The 18,992-nt window shown below is 45.7% G+C and overlaps 1 protein-coding gene across 5 annotated transcripts in view; it reads left to right on the top strand.

The window, feature by feature from the left end:
• bbs9 (Bardet-Biedl syndrome 9) overlaps positions 1-18,992 on the top strand; it is a 375,470-nt gene that overhangs the window by 14,502 nt on the left and 341,976 nt on the right. For all 5 annotated transcript variants that reach the window (XM_033019150.1, XM_033019148.1, XM_033019149.1 and 2 more), the window contains exons 4-5: positions 10,771-10,835; positions 12,754-12,867. In XM_033019150.1, the coding sequence (XP_032875041.1) occupies positions 10,771-10,835; positions 12,754-12,867 (179 nt within the window). The remainder of the gene's footprint in view (positions 1-10,770; positions 10,836-12,753; positions 12,868-18,992) is intronic.

Below are 18,992 nucleotides of genomic sequence, written 5' to 3'. Positions count from 1 at the left end.
GCACCAGTATCGACCTTCGCAGGGAAGGAGTATCCATTCACAGTAACGTGTACAGAAGGATCTGTTATCAATGCAGGTGCACCCAAAAGCGAAAACACAGTTGAATCACCATGGGAGGAACTCGTATCAGAATCAGGGAGTTCATCTGGCTGGTACTGGGAACCAGGCGCGCTATCACAGTCCGCAAGGTTGTTTAGACTCCTTCTAGGAGCAGGGACAGGTTTCCCACGCGATCGACAAGCTGCAGAAAAGTGGTTCAGCTTCTCGCAGGAATTACAAGTTTTACCCTGCGCTGGGCAAACGTTGAACTGGTGGGAAGAGAAATTGCAATTTGGGCAGCGACGAGGGGTGACCTTAGCGGGTGCAGAGGCGGTGAACCGGCGTGGCGGGCTATTGATCCGCCGGCGGCCAGCAGTACCGGTGAAATTGATGTCCTGGGACACCGGTTGAGATACGGAGCCAACAGCAGAGGCCATGCGAGCGGCATGCATGGCATCCCTTAGCGTTAGATCAGGCTTCATCAGGAGCTCGTCACGCAGCTTAGAGTTTAGGAGACCGTTGACCAGGACGTCCCTGATCATTTCGTCCGGTGTTATCGCTTCAAGGCGGCACCGCCGAGCCATATGTCGCAAAGAGGCAATGAAAGCGTCAATGTGCTCACCGGGAGTCTGACGCCTTTGGAAGAACTTAAAACGCTCAATAATGTTATTGGTGGGTATATCGCACAGGGCAGTGAATTTGGCTATGAGACATACCGGGTCGTTGCGGTCTTCCGGAGGGGCGAACTCGAACGAGGCATAATGTTCCATTGCCTCCGGACCAGCCAGGTTGAGTAGTAGGTGAGCCTGTACCGCAGGAGTGGCACCAGGACGAGCGATCGCGATATAGTGTTCGTAGTCGCGCTGGAAGACAGTCCAGCGGTGCACGATGTCCGCGTCAAAAACGAGCGTGTCGGGACGACGACACGAGTTGGACATAGTAAAAATGTTGAGGTGGGGACACAACTGGGATAAACAAATAATAAAATAAAGCCGATGAACAGGAGACGCAAGTCTACCGCGCTGACACCATGTAAAAGGACTTCCTTGACACACATAGTCTTTTGCTACATAACTTTATTATAGGCACTACACACACTATGCCCTAGCTGTCCGTGGTCATCACTGGAGCTAGAGGGCGAGCTGGAGGTGGGGAAGCTACAATTATACAAGAGACAATGGGGAGTGGTTAGTAGTGGTGAGGTCACTATGTTAAAGGAGCATGCACTGATCTACACCCCCCTAGTCAGGGCCGGCCTTAAGCTGATTGGACCGATTTCTCCCAATTGGGCCCTGCGTCTAAGGGGGCCCCGCGTTAATTTTCCATGTTTCGTAGGGAAATACAAATTCGCTTTGTTAAATAAAGATTTAAAAAAAAACAGCAGAGGACAGAATACCCCATACGGATTTTTTTACAAAACAAACATGGATAACAACTGCTGCACGGCCATCAGACACAAACGATTTGTTAACTACTTCTGTAGTACTTGTTAACAGCCAGTAGTTAAAAAGTAGTTATACAATGTGTCATCAATGCATCGATCCACATTCCTCAGTAAATGTAATTGTGTTTTGAACAAGTATTAATAACGCTGCGTTCCTTTGAATACAATTCACGCGGCGTCATTAATACTTGCTCAAAACACAATTACATTTACTGAGGAATGTGGATCGATGCATTGATGACACATTGAGAATTTCTTGAAACTCACCATGATTGAGGGCTTCTTCTTGGTGAGCTTCTTGGTGTGCAGCAGGTTAGTCATTCAATATACCTACCGACCCACGTTGTGTCTCTCTGTCTTTCGCTCTCTCTCTCCCTCCCTTTCTCTCTCGTGCTCTCCCGCTCCCTATCTCTCTCGCTCCCTATCTCTCTCTCTCTAGCTCTCTTACCCCCTCTCTCTCACCCTGTTGCCTTAGCGTTGACGTTTTGCGGTAGACAAAATGCTGGAAAAACTCAGCGGGTGAGGCAGGATCTATGGAGCGAAAGAAATAGACAACGTTTCGGGTCGAGACCCTTCTTCAGGAACGGCTCAAAACGTTGCCTATTTCCTTCGTTACATAAATGCAGCCTCACCCGCTGAGTTTCTCCAGCAATTTTGTCTACCTTCGATTTTCCAGTGTCCGCAGTTCCTTCTTCGACGTTTTGTGGTGACGGCTGCATCTGCGGTTCCTTTCTGTTGGGGGGGGGGGGGGAGTCCTGGCCCGTGGCGGTTCCTGATAAGTGATATAGTGTTTAAGAAATCGTGGAGGCAGGGTGCTGGTGGAAGGAGAGTTGTGCATTTGACAGCTGCCGTAGGTGTTCGAACAATGGGCTGCCGTAATGGGCTTGCCTTGGCATACATTTCTTGTATTTGTTATGTTATTAGAAATATTAGCACAAGACCCAATAATAAATTAAAAAAAATCTCCAGTGATCTTGTCTCTCTGTGATACACGGAACCATGTCCGTATGTGGTGCAGTGCAATACTGGAGATTTTAAAGTTAGTTAAAATATGTCACCTGCCCTGTTTCAGCTTTATTGACAGAGGTCAATATTAGTAACGCTCACGAGGCTGAAAGCTGCCATAGCCAAGCTTTGTCCATTCCTTCTCTCCGGGGATGCTGCCTGTCCCGTTGAGTTACTCCAGCTTTTTGTGTCTATCTGTAGCCTAGCGTTATTCGGCCGAGTGACCCTTGGACCCTTCCTTGTATGTTGTTTCCACGTTTATAATAAATGTTTTCGGTGAACATTACCTCCGCGGTTGGACACCCTGCCTCAGACGTGGTGCGGTGTGTATTACTGCTAGTTACTTCTTCAAATGGTCACTGGAAACTACGTTTTGAAATGCTTGCGAAAATAAGTGACATTTTCCCTCCGCAGGTGCTGCCTTGCCTGCTGAGTTCCTCCAGCATTCTGTGTTTATTGTTTACCTATCTGTTACGGACTTGCAGCATATAATACAATAATCTTAAAGTTCTGATCTTGAGAATATCACATTTTTGAATATTCAAGGCAGTCTGGGTGTTTGTTACTATTTCCATCACAACTGTCAATTTTGTAATTAGCTACAATTAGGTAATTAACTAATTATATGCTTTAATTTCAGGTCACCCAAGTAAGATGATTTATATTTGTTTCAGAATGCTTCAATCTATAATAACTGAACATTTCATTCAGTTCTCTTAATTTTTAAGAAAGTTATGGGCTTTTGACTGTCCTAGATCACAGCTTTTGTGTTAAGTCAGTGGAAAAGCAATAGGGAACAAGATGCTAATTTCCGAGTATGAGGATATGAAAGTGAATTAGGTGTCAAATTAAACTTCTTTTCATGCTTTATCTGATGGGATAAATTACAGACTTGATTTTTAAAATCTCAAAATTTTATAACATTGCTAGAAAATGTACCTGCATCTTGGAGGCCGAAGGTTAGGTTGTTAGCCAAGAAAGATAGACTTCATTATCCCTCAGTACAGCAACATCAAGAACGGTGTTGCTGTACTGAGGTATAGCCAAGTCTATCCCTCACTGCTAGCAGCTGATGGGAAGCGGCTGTAAAGTGGAAAGCAGCTGTAAAAGGACAGCGCTGCTGGGGGGGGGGGAGTTCCTTTCCCAGCGTGTGGGTAGTCTGGCCAGGGGTAAATTTGCGGGGGAGGGCAGGAGCATTGAGAAGGAGGGGGGTCGGGGATCATGCCAGCATTCAGCTCAAAAGCGGGTCAGCGGGCGATGGATAACAGGACAGCTGGCGGTGGAGCTTACTCCATGTGTCAGTGCGAGTAACCTCAATTGATTCCTTGTTCGCGCTGACACAGGAGTACGCTCCACCGCCCGCTGTGATGTTATCCATCATCCGCTGACCCCTCTGCTCTATGATCTTTGCTCTTGAGCTGGTCCCCTCACTGTTCAGACGGAGAGCACTGCCAGAGGTGAGCGGGCCGGCAGAAGACGCTGAGATGGCAGTCGGTTCCGCTGTCCAGTGAGCTACTTCCCTCCCAAAATGTGGTGGCTCTGCACCCGGAGGGCCGCGATAGCGGTGAGTGGGTTACTGGCATGAACCCAACCCCCTCCTTCTCAACGCTCCCGCCCTCCCCGCAACTTTACCCCTAGCTAGACTCCCCACATGCTGTGAAAGGAACTCTCCCCCCAATTGGTCCCTTGAACTAGTATAGTCATTCAATAAGATGACAACTGATTCAACTTGTGTGCTCCCGTTTTTCCCAACATCTTTCCACCTGCCGTCACCCTCCACCCCCCACCCATTCAGTAATTCAGAAGGAGATTTAGAAGCCTTGGGCAAATTGAATTGTTACTTTATTTATTTTTATTTTTTATTTTTACAGAGAGGAGAACAATTTGCGCATGCGCAGTTTAAGATTTTTTAAAGCCGACTGACTGTCATATTACTCACGACACGTGCCTGAATATGAATCATTTATAATTATATATTTATATTTCTATGAAAATTGTTCCCAATTGGGCCCCGCACCTTCTTAGGCCGGTCCTGCCCCAAGTCTGGTTCAGTAAAAAACACTGACTCAAGCACTGGACCAACTAAACTTTATTTTTAGAATGAACAGCAAATTCCCCTATACAATACCTAAACCACCATGGGTTCGATCCTTGTCTCGGTCTGGCCAAGCCGTTCAGCCTTGTGCAAGCAGACACACTCCAAAAGGTCACGCAGTCCCAAGCGTCACTCCAGAAGATCGACCGATCAAAAATGTCCACGAACCTTGAAGGGCCGAACTACATAGGGGTAGTTGACAGACAGGAAACCAAGAGTAGGGATTCATGGGTCCCTTTCAGAATGGCAGGCAGTGACTAGTGGGGTGGTGGAGGATGTTGTGAGAATGCAGGGTGTCTTGGACAGGTTGGGTGAGTGGGCAGATGCATGGCAGATGCAGTTTAATGTGGATAAATGTAACGTTATCCACTTTGGTAGCAAAAACAGGAAGGCAGATTATTATCTAAATGGTATAAAGTTGGGAAAAGGGAAAGTATTACGGGATCTGGGGGTCCTTGTTCATCAGTCTATGAGAATGCAGGTACAGCAGGCAGTGAAGAAAGCGAATGGCATGTTGGCCTTCATAACAAGAGGAGTTGAGTATAGGAGAAAATAGATCCTCCTGTAGTTGAACAGGGCCCTAGTGAGACCCCATCTGGGGTATTGTGTGCAGTTTTGCTCCCCTAATTTGAGGAAGGACATTCTTGCTGTTGAGGGAGTGCAGTGTAGGTTTACAAGATGAATTCCCGGGATGGCGGGACTGTCATCGGGACTGTTAGATTATGAAAGAAAACTGGCAGGGAACATAAAAACTGACTGCAAAAGTTTTTATAGATATGTGAAAAGAAAGAGATTAGTTAAAACAAATGTAGGTCCTTTGCAGTCAGAAACAGGTGAGTTGATCATGGGGAACAAGGATATGGCGGACCAATTGAATAACTACTTTGGTTCCGTCTTCACTAAGGAAGACATAAATAATCTGCTGGAAATAGCAGGGGACCGCGGGTCAAAGGAGTTGGAGGAATTGAGTGAAATCCAGGTTAGTCGGGAAGTGGTGTTGGGTAAATTGAATGGATTAAAGGCCGATAAATCCCCAGGGCCAGATAAGCTGCATCCCAGAGTACTTAAGGAAGTAGCTCCAGAAATAGTGGATGCATTAGTAATAATCTTTCAAAACTCTTTAGATTCTGGAGTAGTTCCTGAGGATTGGCGGGTAGCAAACGTAACCCCACTTTTTAAGAAGGGAGGGAGAGAGAAAACGGGGAATTACAGACCAGTTAGTCTAACATCGGTAGTGGGAAAACTGTTAGAGTCAGTTATTAAAGATGGGATAGCAGCATATTTGGAAAGTGGTGAAATCATTGGACAAAGTCAGCATGGATTTACGAAAGGTAAATCATGTCTGACGAATCTTATAGAATTTTTCGAGGATGTAACTAGTAGCGTGGATAGGGGAGAACCAGTGGATGTGGTGTATCTAGACTTCCAGAAGGCTTTCGACAAGGTCCCACATAAGAGATTAGTATACAAACTTAAAGCACACGGTATTGGGGGTTCAGTATTGATGTGGATAGAGAACTGGCTGGCAAACAGGAAGCAAAGAGTAGGAGTAAACGGGTCCTTTTCACAATGGCGGGCAGTGACTAGTGGGGTACCGCAAGGCTCAGTGCTGGGACCCCAGCTATTTACAATATATATTAATGATCTGGATGAGGGAATTGAAGGCAATATCTCCAAGTTTGTGGATGACACTAAGCTGGGGGGCAGTGTTAGCTGTGAGAAGGATGCTAGGAGACTGCAAGGTGACTTGGATAGGCTGGGTGAGTGGGCAAATGTTTGGCAGATGCAGTATAATGTGGATAAATGTGAGGTTATCCATTTTGGTGGCAAAAACAGGAAAGCAGACTTATATCTAAATGGTGGCCGATTAGGAAAAGGGGAGATGCAGCAAGACCTGGGTGTCATGGTACACCAGTCATTGAAAGTAGGCATGCAGGTGCAGCAGGCAGTGAAGAAAGCGAATGATATGTTAGCTTTCATAGCAAAAGGATTTGAGTATAGGAGCAGGGAGGTTCTACTACAGTTGTACAGGGTCTTGGTGAGACCACACCTGGAGTATTGCGTACAGTTTTGGTCTCCAAATCTGAGGAAGGACATTATTGCCATAGAGGGAGTGCAGAGAAGGTTCACCAGACTGATTCCTGGGATGTCAGGACTGTCTTATGAAGAAAAACTGGATAGACTTGGTTTATACTCTCTAGAATTTAGGAGATTGAGAGGGGATCCTATAGAAACTTACAAAATTCTTAAGGGGTTGGACAGGCTAGATGCAGGAAGATTGTTCCCGATGTTGGGGAAGTCCAGGACAAGGGGTCACAGCTTAAGGATAAGGGGGAAATCCTTTAAAACCGAGATGAGAAAAACTTTTTTCACATAGAGTGGTGAATCTCTGGAACTCTCTGCCACAGAGGGTAGTTGAGGCCAGTTCATTGGCTATATTTAAGAGGGAGTTAGATGTGGCCCTTGTGGCTAAGGGGATCAGAGGGTATGGAGAGAAGGCAGGTATGGGATACTGAGTTGGATGATCAGCCATGATCATATTGAATGGCGGTACAGGCTCGAAGGGCGGAATGGCCTACTCCTGCACCTAATTTCTTATGTTTTTATGTCATATGCTGAGAGAATAGAGTGGCTGAGCTTGTGTACTCTGGAATTTAGAAGGATGAGAGGGAATCTTTTTGACACATATGATTGTAAAGGGTTTGGATATGCTAGAGGCAGGAAACATGTTCCCGATGTTCGGGGAGTCCACAACCAAGGACCACAGTTAAAGAATAAGGGGTAAGCCAATTAGAACGGAGATGAGGAAACACTTTTTCATACAGAGAGTTGTGAGTCTGTGGAATTTTCTGCCACATAGGGTGGTGGAGGCCGGTTCTCTGATACTTTCAAGAAAGAGCTAGATAGGGATCTTAAAGATAGTGGAGTTAGGGAATATGGGGAGAAGGCAGGAACGGGGTACTGATTGGGGATGATCAGGCATGATCACATTGAATGGCAGTGCTGGCTGGAAGGGCCGAATGGCCTTCTCCTACACCTATTGTCTATTGTCTATTATCCCATTCGCATCCCTTTCAGCTAGATGAGATTCATCATTTCACTTCCCAGTAATCAGGAGTTGAACATTCTATGTGAAGTAGTGAGTCACTTGCATTTCATCCAATCTTGTGTACTGCATTTGGTGTTCACAATGTGGTATTATTTATTTTATTTAGTTTAGAGATACTAGATACTGCGCGGAAATAGGCCCTTCGGCCCACCGAGTCTGCACCGACCAGTGATCCCAGCACATTAACACTATCCTACACATACTAGTGACAATTTACACTACCAGCCAACTAACCTGCAAACCTGTACGTCTTTGGAGTGTGGGAGGAAACTGAAACTGAAAATCCACATGGTCATGGGGACAACGTACAAACTCCGTACTGACAGCAGCACCCGTAGTCTGAATCAAACCTGAGTCTCGGGTGCTGCAAGCGCTTTAGGACAGCAAGGTTGCAAATATAGAACAAATCTATATTTGCGCACGCTACATTGGAGAGAAATATAGATTTATTGATTCTGAGTGATCCTGGACTTCCTGTTGCATGCTATTTTATTTTTTAATCTCAATCCAATTCATACCTGTCTGTGTCCTCAATACTATAAGGACGTTAAATATAAACTAAACAACATTTTTCCTTCTGTGTGGGCATTTGGCAATTCTTTTGAATGAACATTGAATTTTACAACTTCAGATAAAACCGCTCTATTATTGTTCCCCATTATCATGCTTGTGTTCTGTTCTTATCACGTTTCTTTAAAATATCATGCGAATGGGCAGTGCCCGTCCTCCTCATAAATGGATCTGTTGACCCACAAAGCATGTACACTATCTTGGACTGCCAACTTGAAATTTACATTAATGTGCAAGTATCGTGGGCAAGGAGTACCAAAACCAGAGTGCTGTGAGCATACAACATGGAAATAGTCTGTAGGGAGCTATATTTTTGCGTGAACAGTATTTAGTTTTGGGTTGTGTTAAAAGAGATGTGGTATAATCTGCAGTTGGCAGCAGTTTAATATAGTGAAATTGCAGCATGACTTTGATCAGCAGAGGGAGCCATTTGACTTTGTGTGAACGTGCAGATGTTTCGAAAATCTCAGCTACATCCTCCTTAATCTTTGCATGGTTTCCGAGTGCATTCAAATTTCTGCACTACAACTAAATTGGTTCCTAATTTAAAGACAAGTTGTGCTTTACTCATTACTGTAAGTCAATAGCATGGATCAACTAAATTATCCAGAAATGCAACTATTGAAAGGCTCTAATTCCAGTTGTTGGTGATTCTGTATTTAATTTGATCTCAAATGTTTATTAACTTCATTTTTAGAATGTCCAGTTGAATAAATTACTAAAAATAAGAATAAGAGATAAATCTTATCTGTCTATCTGTCTATATCTGTCTATCTGTCTATCTGTCTATCTGTCTATCTGTCTATCTGTCTATCTGTCTATCTGTCTATCTGTCTATCTGTCTATCTGTCTATCTGTCTATCTATCGTGTGGGTGCGTGTGTAAAAATTTGCATGTGAAATTTTGTATTTTTACATATTTCAGTAGAGATTTTCCTTGCAAGTTTAGAAATCCACTCCTCTGTACCTTTGGTACATTATTTACCTGACTTTTTTATTAAAATTGTTGACCAATCTGACCTTTTAAAAAAAAATCTGACAGCTGCCCAGCTGCTGACGTTACAATAACAGTGACATTTTTACATCTTCTGATAGAAAATGTCCTTATATTTTCAAAAATCCAATCCTCTATAAATTTGGTCAATTATTTCATAAAAAAAAAATTAAGGTTGCCCAGCTGCTGACCTCTCAATGCCTTTGCACCTGGCCCTGTCCGGCCCTGAGAGAGGAGAGAGAGGGGGGCTGTGAAAGGGAGGGAGGGGGGAGAGAGGGGAGGGGATGGGGGGGGAGGTGATGGGGGGGGGGATGGGGAGAGAGAGAGAGAGGGGGGAAAGAGAGAGAGAGGGGGGGAGCGAGAGGGAGAGAGGGGGGTAGCAAGACGGAGAGAGAGAGATGGGGAGAGAGAGATGGGGGAGAGGGGATGGGGAGAGGGGGAGAGACAGAGAGAGTGAAATGCAACCGTGCGTCACACGTTCAGAATGTTCTGGAAATGAAGACAACAAATTTTTTTTTTTTAAACTGCCTTTGAAATTAAAAGTTAATGTTAAGAATTAGTGATGTTAAGTGAGAAATAATTAAATTCAGTTCAATGGAATCAACAACCTGGCAGGCTGGGGGGGCAGGGCCAGGCGGGGCCAGGAGGCAGTTGGGCCAGGTGCAAAGGCATTGTGAGGTCAGCAGCTGGGCAAGCTTAATATTAAAAAAAAATGTCAGTTTGGTTATAAATTTTAGTGAATATCTCGGGAAATAAATGACCAAATGTATAGAGTTTTGGATTTTTGAAATCATAAGGAAAATTTCTACCAGAAGATGTAAAAATGTAACTGTTATTGTGACATCAGCAGCTGGGCAGTGGTCAGATTAAAAAAAAAATGTCAGGTTGGTCAACAATTTTAATAAAATTCAGGAGAAAAATCTACCAAATGTACAGAGGAGCAGATTTCTAAAATCACAAGGAAAATCTCTACTGAATTATGTAAAAATGTTCCCGTTTCGGCATCTGGTTTTCGAGGAAATACGTTTCAAAGGCAAAATCTCACACACACACACAATTGCACACAACACACCGCGATAACCACGCCCACACACGACCACACACATCACTCCCACACAAACGCCCACACACGACACTCGCACACACACAACACGCCACACACCACACTCCCCACCACACCCCCACACACACACATTCCCACACACGCCCAATCCCAAACACACACACACGCCCGCACCACACACACCGCACCCACACACCCACACACCACACCACACACCACACACACACACACACACACACACACACCACACACACACACACACACTCCTCTTCCCCCCCCCCTCTCTCTCTCCCCCCCCCCCCCCCCATCTCTCCCTATGTTGTACTGCAGGTAAAGACAGGATTTAAATTTGCTTTTAGAAAAAGTTATTTAAAAGACAACTATGAGCTGATTGTTATTGTGTAGTTATCATGAGATCATTTGTAGTTGGATGATTTTACTTATTCTTGCAGAGGTACAGAACTCCTCCATATGGCAGTTTTACATCCAAGAAAGCTGTCTGTCTTTGCTGTTTCAGGTAATGTACACACTTTCAAACTAGTTCCTTGTTTGCCAGTGTTCTTTATTATTCTTGTTGTAAACCTTTGATTTTTGCCCTTTTTGTTTATCGACACTATTAAGTCTGACCATATTTGGTGAAGATCTGTTCATAAACGTGAAAATGGTAGGTTTCATTCAGAAGTTGGAATTTTCAAAATACGTTGTTGTTATCCCTTAAAATACAAAAATGTTGCCATATTAAAAAAAGTAAAATAGTTGCCTCAGATTTCTCAGTCTATTAACCAGAAATCGCAGAGCAAACCTTGGTGGGAGAACTTAAAGAAAACTTTTCAAAAAAAAATCACGAAGCTCCCGATTGGTTTCTTGTTATGCCTAAAATGCCAAGCTTAATCTTGCATCTGCTTTGAGGCAGTATAATTGTGGGAAGTTTCCATGTATGATTCCTTAGCCCTAAGGTGGAGCCATTAAAATAACTGAAAATGAAGTTGGAGGCTGGGACCAACAGACAGTAACAAAAACAAAAATAGAGTTCCTTCACCTTTTTATGCATAATTTGCTTTATGCCCTAACTGTGCTTGTCTGGGCATAAATACATTGGAAATTCTACCCCAAAATTTTCAGATGTATAAAATACACAAACTTAAACCCTTCGTGTGAAGAAATAAAAATTGCGATTTAGCAAGCAATCTTTGTAGTGATGGCTGCCTACTAATGAACCATCTAATTTGGTTTTATCTGTAAAATTTCAGGCGCTCTTTTGAAATTTGCAAACAAAATAACTCAATAGTCTGCATTTATCATAGTAATAGTAATTTTTTGATTAACTGCAGTAATGCATTTGGTGTGAATAAAAAACTGTTTTACTCTGTGTCATTTAAAGAAATTGAATTATTGTATTTTGTGATAAGGTTTGAGATGCTAGACATTTCTGAATAAAGGAAATGTCTGGCTTGGGAGAATACTTTGCCAGGAATGTTGGCTGGTGTGGGCAAGTTAGACCAAAGGGCCTGTTTCCACACCGTATCACTCTATGAACCGCTGATCAAATTTGGCTTGGATGAAAATCTTGGCGAAATCACATGCTTGTATGTAATAGATCTGTAATTAAGGAGAAATTTAAGGAGAAAACATGGCTGACTTTGTAAGTGTATTTAAAACAAAATTAGTAGACCTTGAGATATTAAGGGAATTAAACACTTTTTGGTTGGTACAAGAAAGTGGTGCTGATCTTAAGGATCAGTTATTATCTTATACAATGGCAGGGCAAGGGTGAAGACCTGAATGGTCAGTGTCTCTTTTTTTATGTTTCTACCTGTCAGGTACTCTACAAACCTTAGAAATGTCATCTTGTTTATTAATTGATGCCCACATAAGAAATCTTTGATAATCTTTCCCATTGTTATCAGAGTGAATTCCTTCACGTGGACTGTTACGGAATCTGCCTCTTTTATTTTGGACTTCTGTGAAATGTAAGAATTTCAGAGGACCCACAACAATTTAAAGTTCCAAATCACAATATTACGACACAGTAAACCATTGTTATTATAGACCTCTATAACCAATTTTAGTTATAGCAGATGGACCTACGGACCTTCACTGCCAGGCCTGTTTGCCAAAACAATCAGCACTAACGGACACCGTACTCCCCCTCCCCCGGCATGGTCTGTTAGAATGAGGGTTTGCTGCGATAGACATTCAAATGAAGAACCAATTGTGCAGCTGTTGGGAAGCGATTCCTAGATATTGGCAAATATTCACATGGATGTTCTGTAATTAGGATTGTTCTTAGCTTTTCCATGTTTCTAACAGTTACGCAAGTGTAATTTGATACTTGGAAGCGATTCAATCATTAGCCTGAAATTGTTGGAGCAATTTTTTTTTGTTGACGCAGATGGCTTTTCTTTCATCTTTCGATTATTTCTTTTGGTTAACAGGAACTATGGGTACTGTTGAACATGGAAACCAATATCAGCTGAAACTAATTTATGAACACAACCTTCAACGAACAGCTTGTAATTTAACATTCGGAGCTTTTGGTGGTGTAAAAGGTGAATATGTCTTGTAATTTACCTCATGCTTCTAAGGAGAACGTGAAAGTTGAACGATGATTAAAGTAAAGAAAACCGGTTGATTTCTACAGAGGGCAGACCATTGCAACGGTAGATTCATGTTTGCATGGCAAGTGGCAAATCCATGTCTGTTGCAACTGTTGTGCATTTTCATCTTTTTAATCATGCAGCCCTAAGCTTGGCCTTTACCAGAGTAAAAGCCTGCATAACATCTTGATCTATTTGGGGTGCTGTATAAAACTTATTCATGTTGTCATGTGATCAAGTTAAGGTTCTACAAATTCTCTGAACATTTGTGGCTATTTGTTTGGCTCTAGTTAAAATTGTAACGTAACATTACTGCCACAGTCCTTTCTCTTTGCAAATGATTAGTCATTTAAATACTGAAATTGGTGTTTGTCACTCATTCTCGAGTAAGATCATGATATCTAGTCTTATAGTATTGTGATGTGTGTGGAGGTGGCCGTTTAGACAAAACTGGGCTCAAATGTTTCTTCTATGCAGGTGACAAAGATGTAGGGTTGGTGTTCATCTGTGGTTTTTGATTTTCGACACTCTTTTCCTCTGCTTCCTCCATTCTAACTTTCTCATATGAAGGACCACCAATTATGTGGGTACACATAACTGAACGATCCAATACGTTGTTCCCAATATTGTAAATCTTCGGGGATGTTCTAAGAGAATCTTTGAATCTATTTTTCTGCCCATCACTTAATCGTTTGCCCACAGTCAGCTCTCTATAAAGTAACTGCTTTAGACGGCTTCATTAGACACACTTCTGACATGTCCTGCCCAGCAGATTATCTCAGCAATATGTAGATGGTGGGGAGGTTTATCTGGGATGGAATCTGTGTGTCTAGAATCTTGTCTTGCACGTGCTATGAAGTATACAGCATGGACAGGTCATGTGGAAATGGATAAGATGTCTGGTATGTGTACCATACACTATCCACATCTCAAGCATAGGGTAAGGAGAGTATGGTACGCTTCTCTGAAAGATTAGATTGCATGAGATCCAGAAAGAGAGCTAGCCAACTGCATAGAGAATTGGCTTTGTGGAAGGAAGCAGAAGAAGGTGATTTTTCGTACTGGAGGCCCGTGACTAGTGATTTGCCTCGGGGATTGGTTCTGGTATGTGAAGTTGTCCACTGCTGAAAGCCTCTGAACATTCACAGGGGTGTATATTTCTGCGTATGGGGTGTTTGGTGCAGGTAGTTGCATAGCTACTTTTTTTCTTTGTGCTAATATCAAGACCAAAGTTACCACAGGCTCTGGCAAATTTGTCCAAGCTTTCCTGCATTTCAGCTTCCAAGCTTGTATTGTGCACAGTTATCAACAAAGAGGAAGTTCTTTTGGGAGGTTTCTCATTCTTCGGTTTTGACTGCGTCTCCTGAGAATAAAAGGACCACTCAGTCCTGTATATGTTGATTCCATCTCCTTTACTAGGGTAGGCTTGTAGAGAACATCATGTGAAACAATGTGGTGCTTTGGTGAGAAGAATAATGGTCGATGGAGAACCCGAACACCATTCTTAGTCAATGGTGTGACACAAGGCTGTATGCTTGTCCCATGTTATTTAGTATGATATTTTCTGCAATGCTGTCTGAAATACTGAAATCACTACTTGTACTCAGCAGGAAAAGCTAGACATGTTTCTATGTGACTGGGACACCATGGATGTCCAGTCACTTTACACCTCCATCCCCCTCCAGGAGGGTCTTAAAGCCCGCCGTTTCTTCCTCGACTGCAGTACCAACCAATCCCCGTCTACCGATACTCTCCTCCGCTAGTGGAGCTGGTCCTTACCCGTAACAACTTTTCGTTTGACTCCTTCTATTTCCTCCAAATCCAAGGCGTAGCTATGGGCACGCGCATCATGGGCCCCAGCTATGCCTGCCTCTTTGTAGGGTACGTCGAACAATCCTTGTTCCAGGCGTACCGTGACCCTATCCCCGAACTCTACCTCCGCTACATCGACGACTGCATTGGTGTTACCTCCTGCACCCATACAGAACTCACTGACCTCATCCGTTTCACCACTAACTTCCATCCGGCACTCAAATACACCTGGACCATTTCCGACATCTCCCTACCATTTCTAGACCTCATTATCTCCATTGCAGGTGACAGACTACTGACCGACATCTACTATAAACCCACTGACATCCATGGCTATCTGGACTATACTTCTTCCCACCCTGCTTCCTGGATGAGGTGGATGCTGCCTCATAGATGCTGCCTCACCCGCTGAGTTTCTCCAGCATTTTTGTCTTGCCTAATTATGTTGTGATTTGTCCTCCATCAGTGTCTTTCTTTCCTTTAAGGTCCAGACTCGCCCTTATTCATAATCCTTATCTATCTATATTACTAAAAGTCTGTTCTTGACCGGTTTTGGCCATCTGTGCTGCGATTTCCGAGAGAACGCCGCCACCTACGGCCGTCATTTTTGGCCACCTTGCTCAGAGCCCCCCTCCGCCGCATGTGTGCCGAGGATTTTTCCCGTCGATTGAAAATGACAGAGATATTAATGTTTTTACAAAATTCCCCATTCTCTCTGCTGCCCCCGCTGGCGGCAGGGGGGAGGGACTATAAAACCAGGAAGTGGTGTGCCACACAGTCTCTTCAAGATGGAGGAAGGCAGAGGGTCACGTTTCTCTGAGCTGTGAATAACACTGAACACATGTCTACTCAAATGTAAGTGCCCTTAGTGGTTCTAAAATGCTTGCAGAATGTGTCTATTGGTTCTAAAGCTTGCAAAAAAAATGTCTATTGGTTCTAAAGCTTGCAAAAAAATGTCTATTGGTTCTAAAGCTTGCAAAAAGTGTCTATTGGTTCTAAAGCTTGCAAAAAGTGTATTGGTTCAAAAGCTTGCAAAAAAATGTCTATTGGTTCTAAAGCTTGCAAAAAAATGTCTATTGGTTCTAAAGCTTGCAAAAAATGTCTATTGGTTCTAAAGCTTGCAAAAAATGTCTATTGGTTCTAAAGATTGCAAAATGTGTCTCTATTGGTTCTAAAGCTTGCAAAAAATGTCTATTGGTTCTAAAGCTTGCAAAAAAATGTCTATTGGTTCTAAAGCTTGCAAAAAAATGTCTATTGGTTCTAAAGCTTGCAAAAAAATGTCTATTGGTTCTAAAGCTAGCAAAAAGTGTCTATTGGTTCTAAAGCTTGCAAAGGTGTCTCTATTGGTTCTAAAGCTTGCAAAAAGTGTCTCTGTTGGTTCTAAAGCTTGCTAAAAATGTCTATTGGTTCTAAAGCTTGCAAAAAAAGTGTCTATTGGTTCTAAAGCTTGCAAAAAAAGTGTATTGGTTCTAATGCTTGCAAAAAAAGTGTCTTGGTTCCAAAGCTTGCAAAACAATGTGTATTGGTTCTAAAGCTTGCAAAAAATGTATATTGGTTCTAAAGCTTGCAAAACATTGTCTATTGGTTCTAAGCTTGCAAAAATATGTCTATTGGTTCTAAAGCTTGCAAAAATATGTCTATAGGTTCTAAAGCTGGCAAAAATATGTCTATTGGTTCTAAAGCTTGCAAAAAAATGTCTATTGGTTCTAAAGCTTGCAAAAAATGTCTATTGGTTCAAAAGCTTGCAAAAAATGTCTATTGGTTCTAAAGCTTGCCAAAAAATGTCTATTGGTTCTAAAATGGTTCATACTAGCGCTCCAGAAAGCCTCTCCCCCCAACTGGCCACCAATATTAGAATTGGTGGAGAGGTGGAATATTGCGTTGGATGACCAGCCCTCCTGTGTGATGCTGGGACCCAACGGGTCCCACTTAGTCTAGTATAACTGTAAAACTCTGATCTTGTGTGTGCGTGTGTGTGCATTTGCTTGTGTGTGATCACATCTACTCGAATAAACAACGCGCTAACGGGAACCTTTTTACATATTCCGGTAGAGATTCACCCCCTGGAGTCAAAAATCGGCTTACCAACAATTTCCTGCTTTATTTCTTGAGTAATTAATAAAAATGTTCACCAATCCCATGAAAATTTGAATTCAAAACGCCTGTTTTTTTCGCTGTTGACGTGACAATGGATCTGCCTGCCTGCCGTGCCATCTGCTCGCTGTGACTGACGTCACTTCCTACCCCTCCCTCCTCCCCCCGTTGTTCAAAAGTCACCCCGTCGACTGAACACCGAGGATCATTGCTGAAGACTACGGCACGAGCTGCGAGTGAAGAACGAGCAAGTCGGGCCCTGTATTAGAGCTGTCGGGGCCGTCTTGGCTCCCGTCTGTCGCTGCTGAAAAACATTTGAAAAAAACCCCGCTGTCCAAAGATCATAGAGTGCTGTGTCAACCCCCCCCCGACCACTCCAAAGATCATAGAGTGCTGTGTCAACCCCCCCCCCCCCCCCGACCACTCCCCCCGTACTCGTGCCCTGCCTGCCAAAGATCATAGAGCGGAGCCGGGAGTGAGGTTCGGGAACCAGCCCTCCCCTCTGACAACGCGCCTCCCCTCCCCTCCCGTCAAACTCTACCTCCCATTCCCTCTCTGCCCCTCCCCCCTCCCCCCACTCCCTCTTCCCCTCGGCTTGGCCCGGGACTCACCCCCTCTCTCCCTCCCCCCTCTCTCTCCCTCCTCTCTCTCACCCCCCTCTCTCACTTCCCCCTCTCTCCCCCCTTTTCTTCCCCCCACTCCCCCCTCTCCCCCTCTCTCCCCCCCCCCTCTCTCCCCCCTCTCTCCCCCCCCCTCTCTCCCCCCCCCCTCTCTCCCCCCCCCTCTCTCCCCCCCCCTCCTCTCTCCCCCCCCTCTCTCCCCCTCTCTCCCCTTCTCCCCCTCTCTCTCCCCCTTTCTCCCCCTCTCCCCCCCTCTCCCCCCCTCTCTCCCCTCTCCCCCCCCCCCTCCCCCCCCTCTCCCCCCCCTCTCTCCCCCCCCCTCTCTTCCCCCCCCTCTCTTCCCCCCCCTCTCTCCCCCCCCCTCTCTCCCCCCCCCTCGTCTTCCCCCCCTCTCTTCCCCCCCCTCTCTTCCCCCCCCTCTCTTCCCCCCCTCTCTTCCCCCCCCTCTCTCCCCCCCTCTCTTCCCCCCCTCTCTTCCCCCCCTCTCTTCCCCCCCCTCTCTTCCCCCCCTCTCTTCCCCCCTCTCTTCCCCCCCCCCTCATCTTCCCCCCCCCTCTCTTTCCCCCCCCCTCTCTTCCCCCCCCCTCTCTTCCCCCCCCTCTCTTCCCCCCCCTCTCTTCCCCCCCCTCTCTTCCCCCCCCTCTCTTCCCCCCCCTCCTTCCCCCCCCTCTCGTCCCCCCCCCTCTTGTTCCCCCCCCTCTCTTCCCCCCCTCTCTACTTCCCCCCCCTCTCTTCCCCCCCTCTCTTCCCCCCCCTCTCTTCCCCCCCCTCGTCTTCCCCCCCCTCTCTTCCCCCCCCTCTCTTCCCCCCCCTCTCTTCCCCCCCCCCTCTTCCCCCCCCCTCTTCCCCCCCCCTCTCTTCCCCCCCCCTCTCTCCCCCCCCTCTCTTCCCCCCCCTCTCTTCCCCCCCCTCTCTTCCCCCCCCCTCTCTTCCCCCCCCTCTCTTCCCCCCCTCTCTTCCCCCCCCCTCTCTTCCCCCCCCTCTCTTCCCACCCCCTCTCTTCCCCCCCCTCTCTTCCCCCCCCTCTCTTCCCCCCCCTCTCTTCCCCCCCTTCTCTTCCCCCCCCTCTCTTCCCCCCCCCTCTCTTCCCCCGCCCTCTCTTCCCCCCCCCTCTCTTCCCCCCCCCTCTCTTCCCCCCCCTCTCTTCCCCCCCCTCTCTTCCCCCCCCTCTCTTCCCCCCCCCTCTCTTACTTCCCCCCCCTCTCTTCCCCCCCCTCTCTTCCCCGCCCCCCTCTCTTCCCCCCCCCTCTTCATTCCCCCCCCTCTCTTCCCCCCCCTCTCTTCCCCCCCCTCTCTTCCCCCCCCTCTCTTCCCCCCCCTCTCTTTCCCCCCCCTCTCTTTTCCCCCCCCCCTGCGTCTTCTTTCCCCCCCCTCTCTTTCCCCCCCCCTCTCTTTCCTTCCCCCCCCCTCTCTTTCCCCCCACCGTCATCTTTCCCCCCCCTCTCTTTCCCCCACCCCTCTCTTCCCCCCCCCCTCTCTTTCCCCCCGGGCCTCATCTTTTTCGCTCCCCCCTCACATTCCCCCCCCCGTCTCTTCCCGCCCCCCTCTCAC

This window comes from Amblyraja radiata, chromosome 4 (assembly GCF_010909765.2).
Source record: "Amblyraja radiata isolate CabotCenter1 chromosome 4, sAmbRad1.1.pri, whole genome shotgun sequence".
NCBI classification, from domain to species: Eukaryota; Metazoa; Chordata; class Chondrichthyes; order Rajiformes; family Rajidae; genus Amblyraja; species Amblyraja radiata.
Note: the sequence above shows the minus strand (reverse complement) of the source record. Positions and strands in the feature narration are given on the sequence as shown.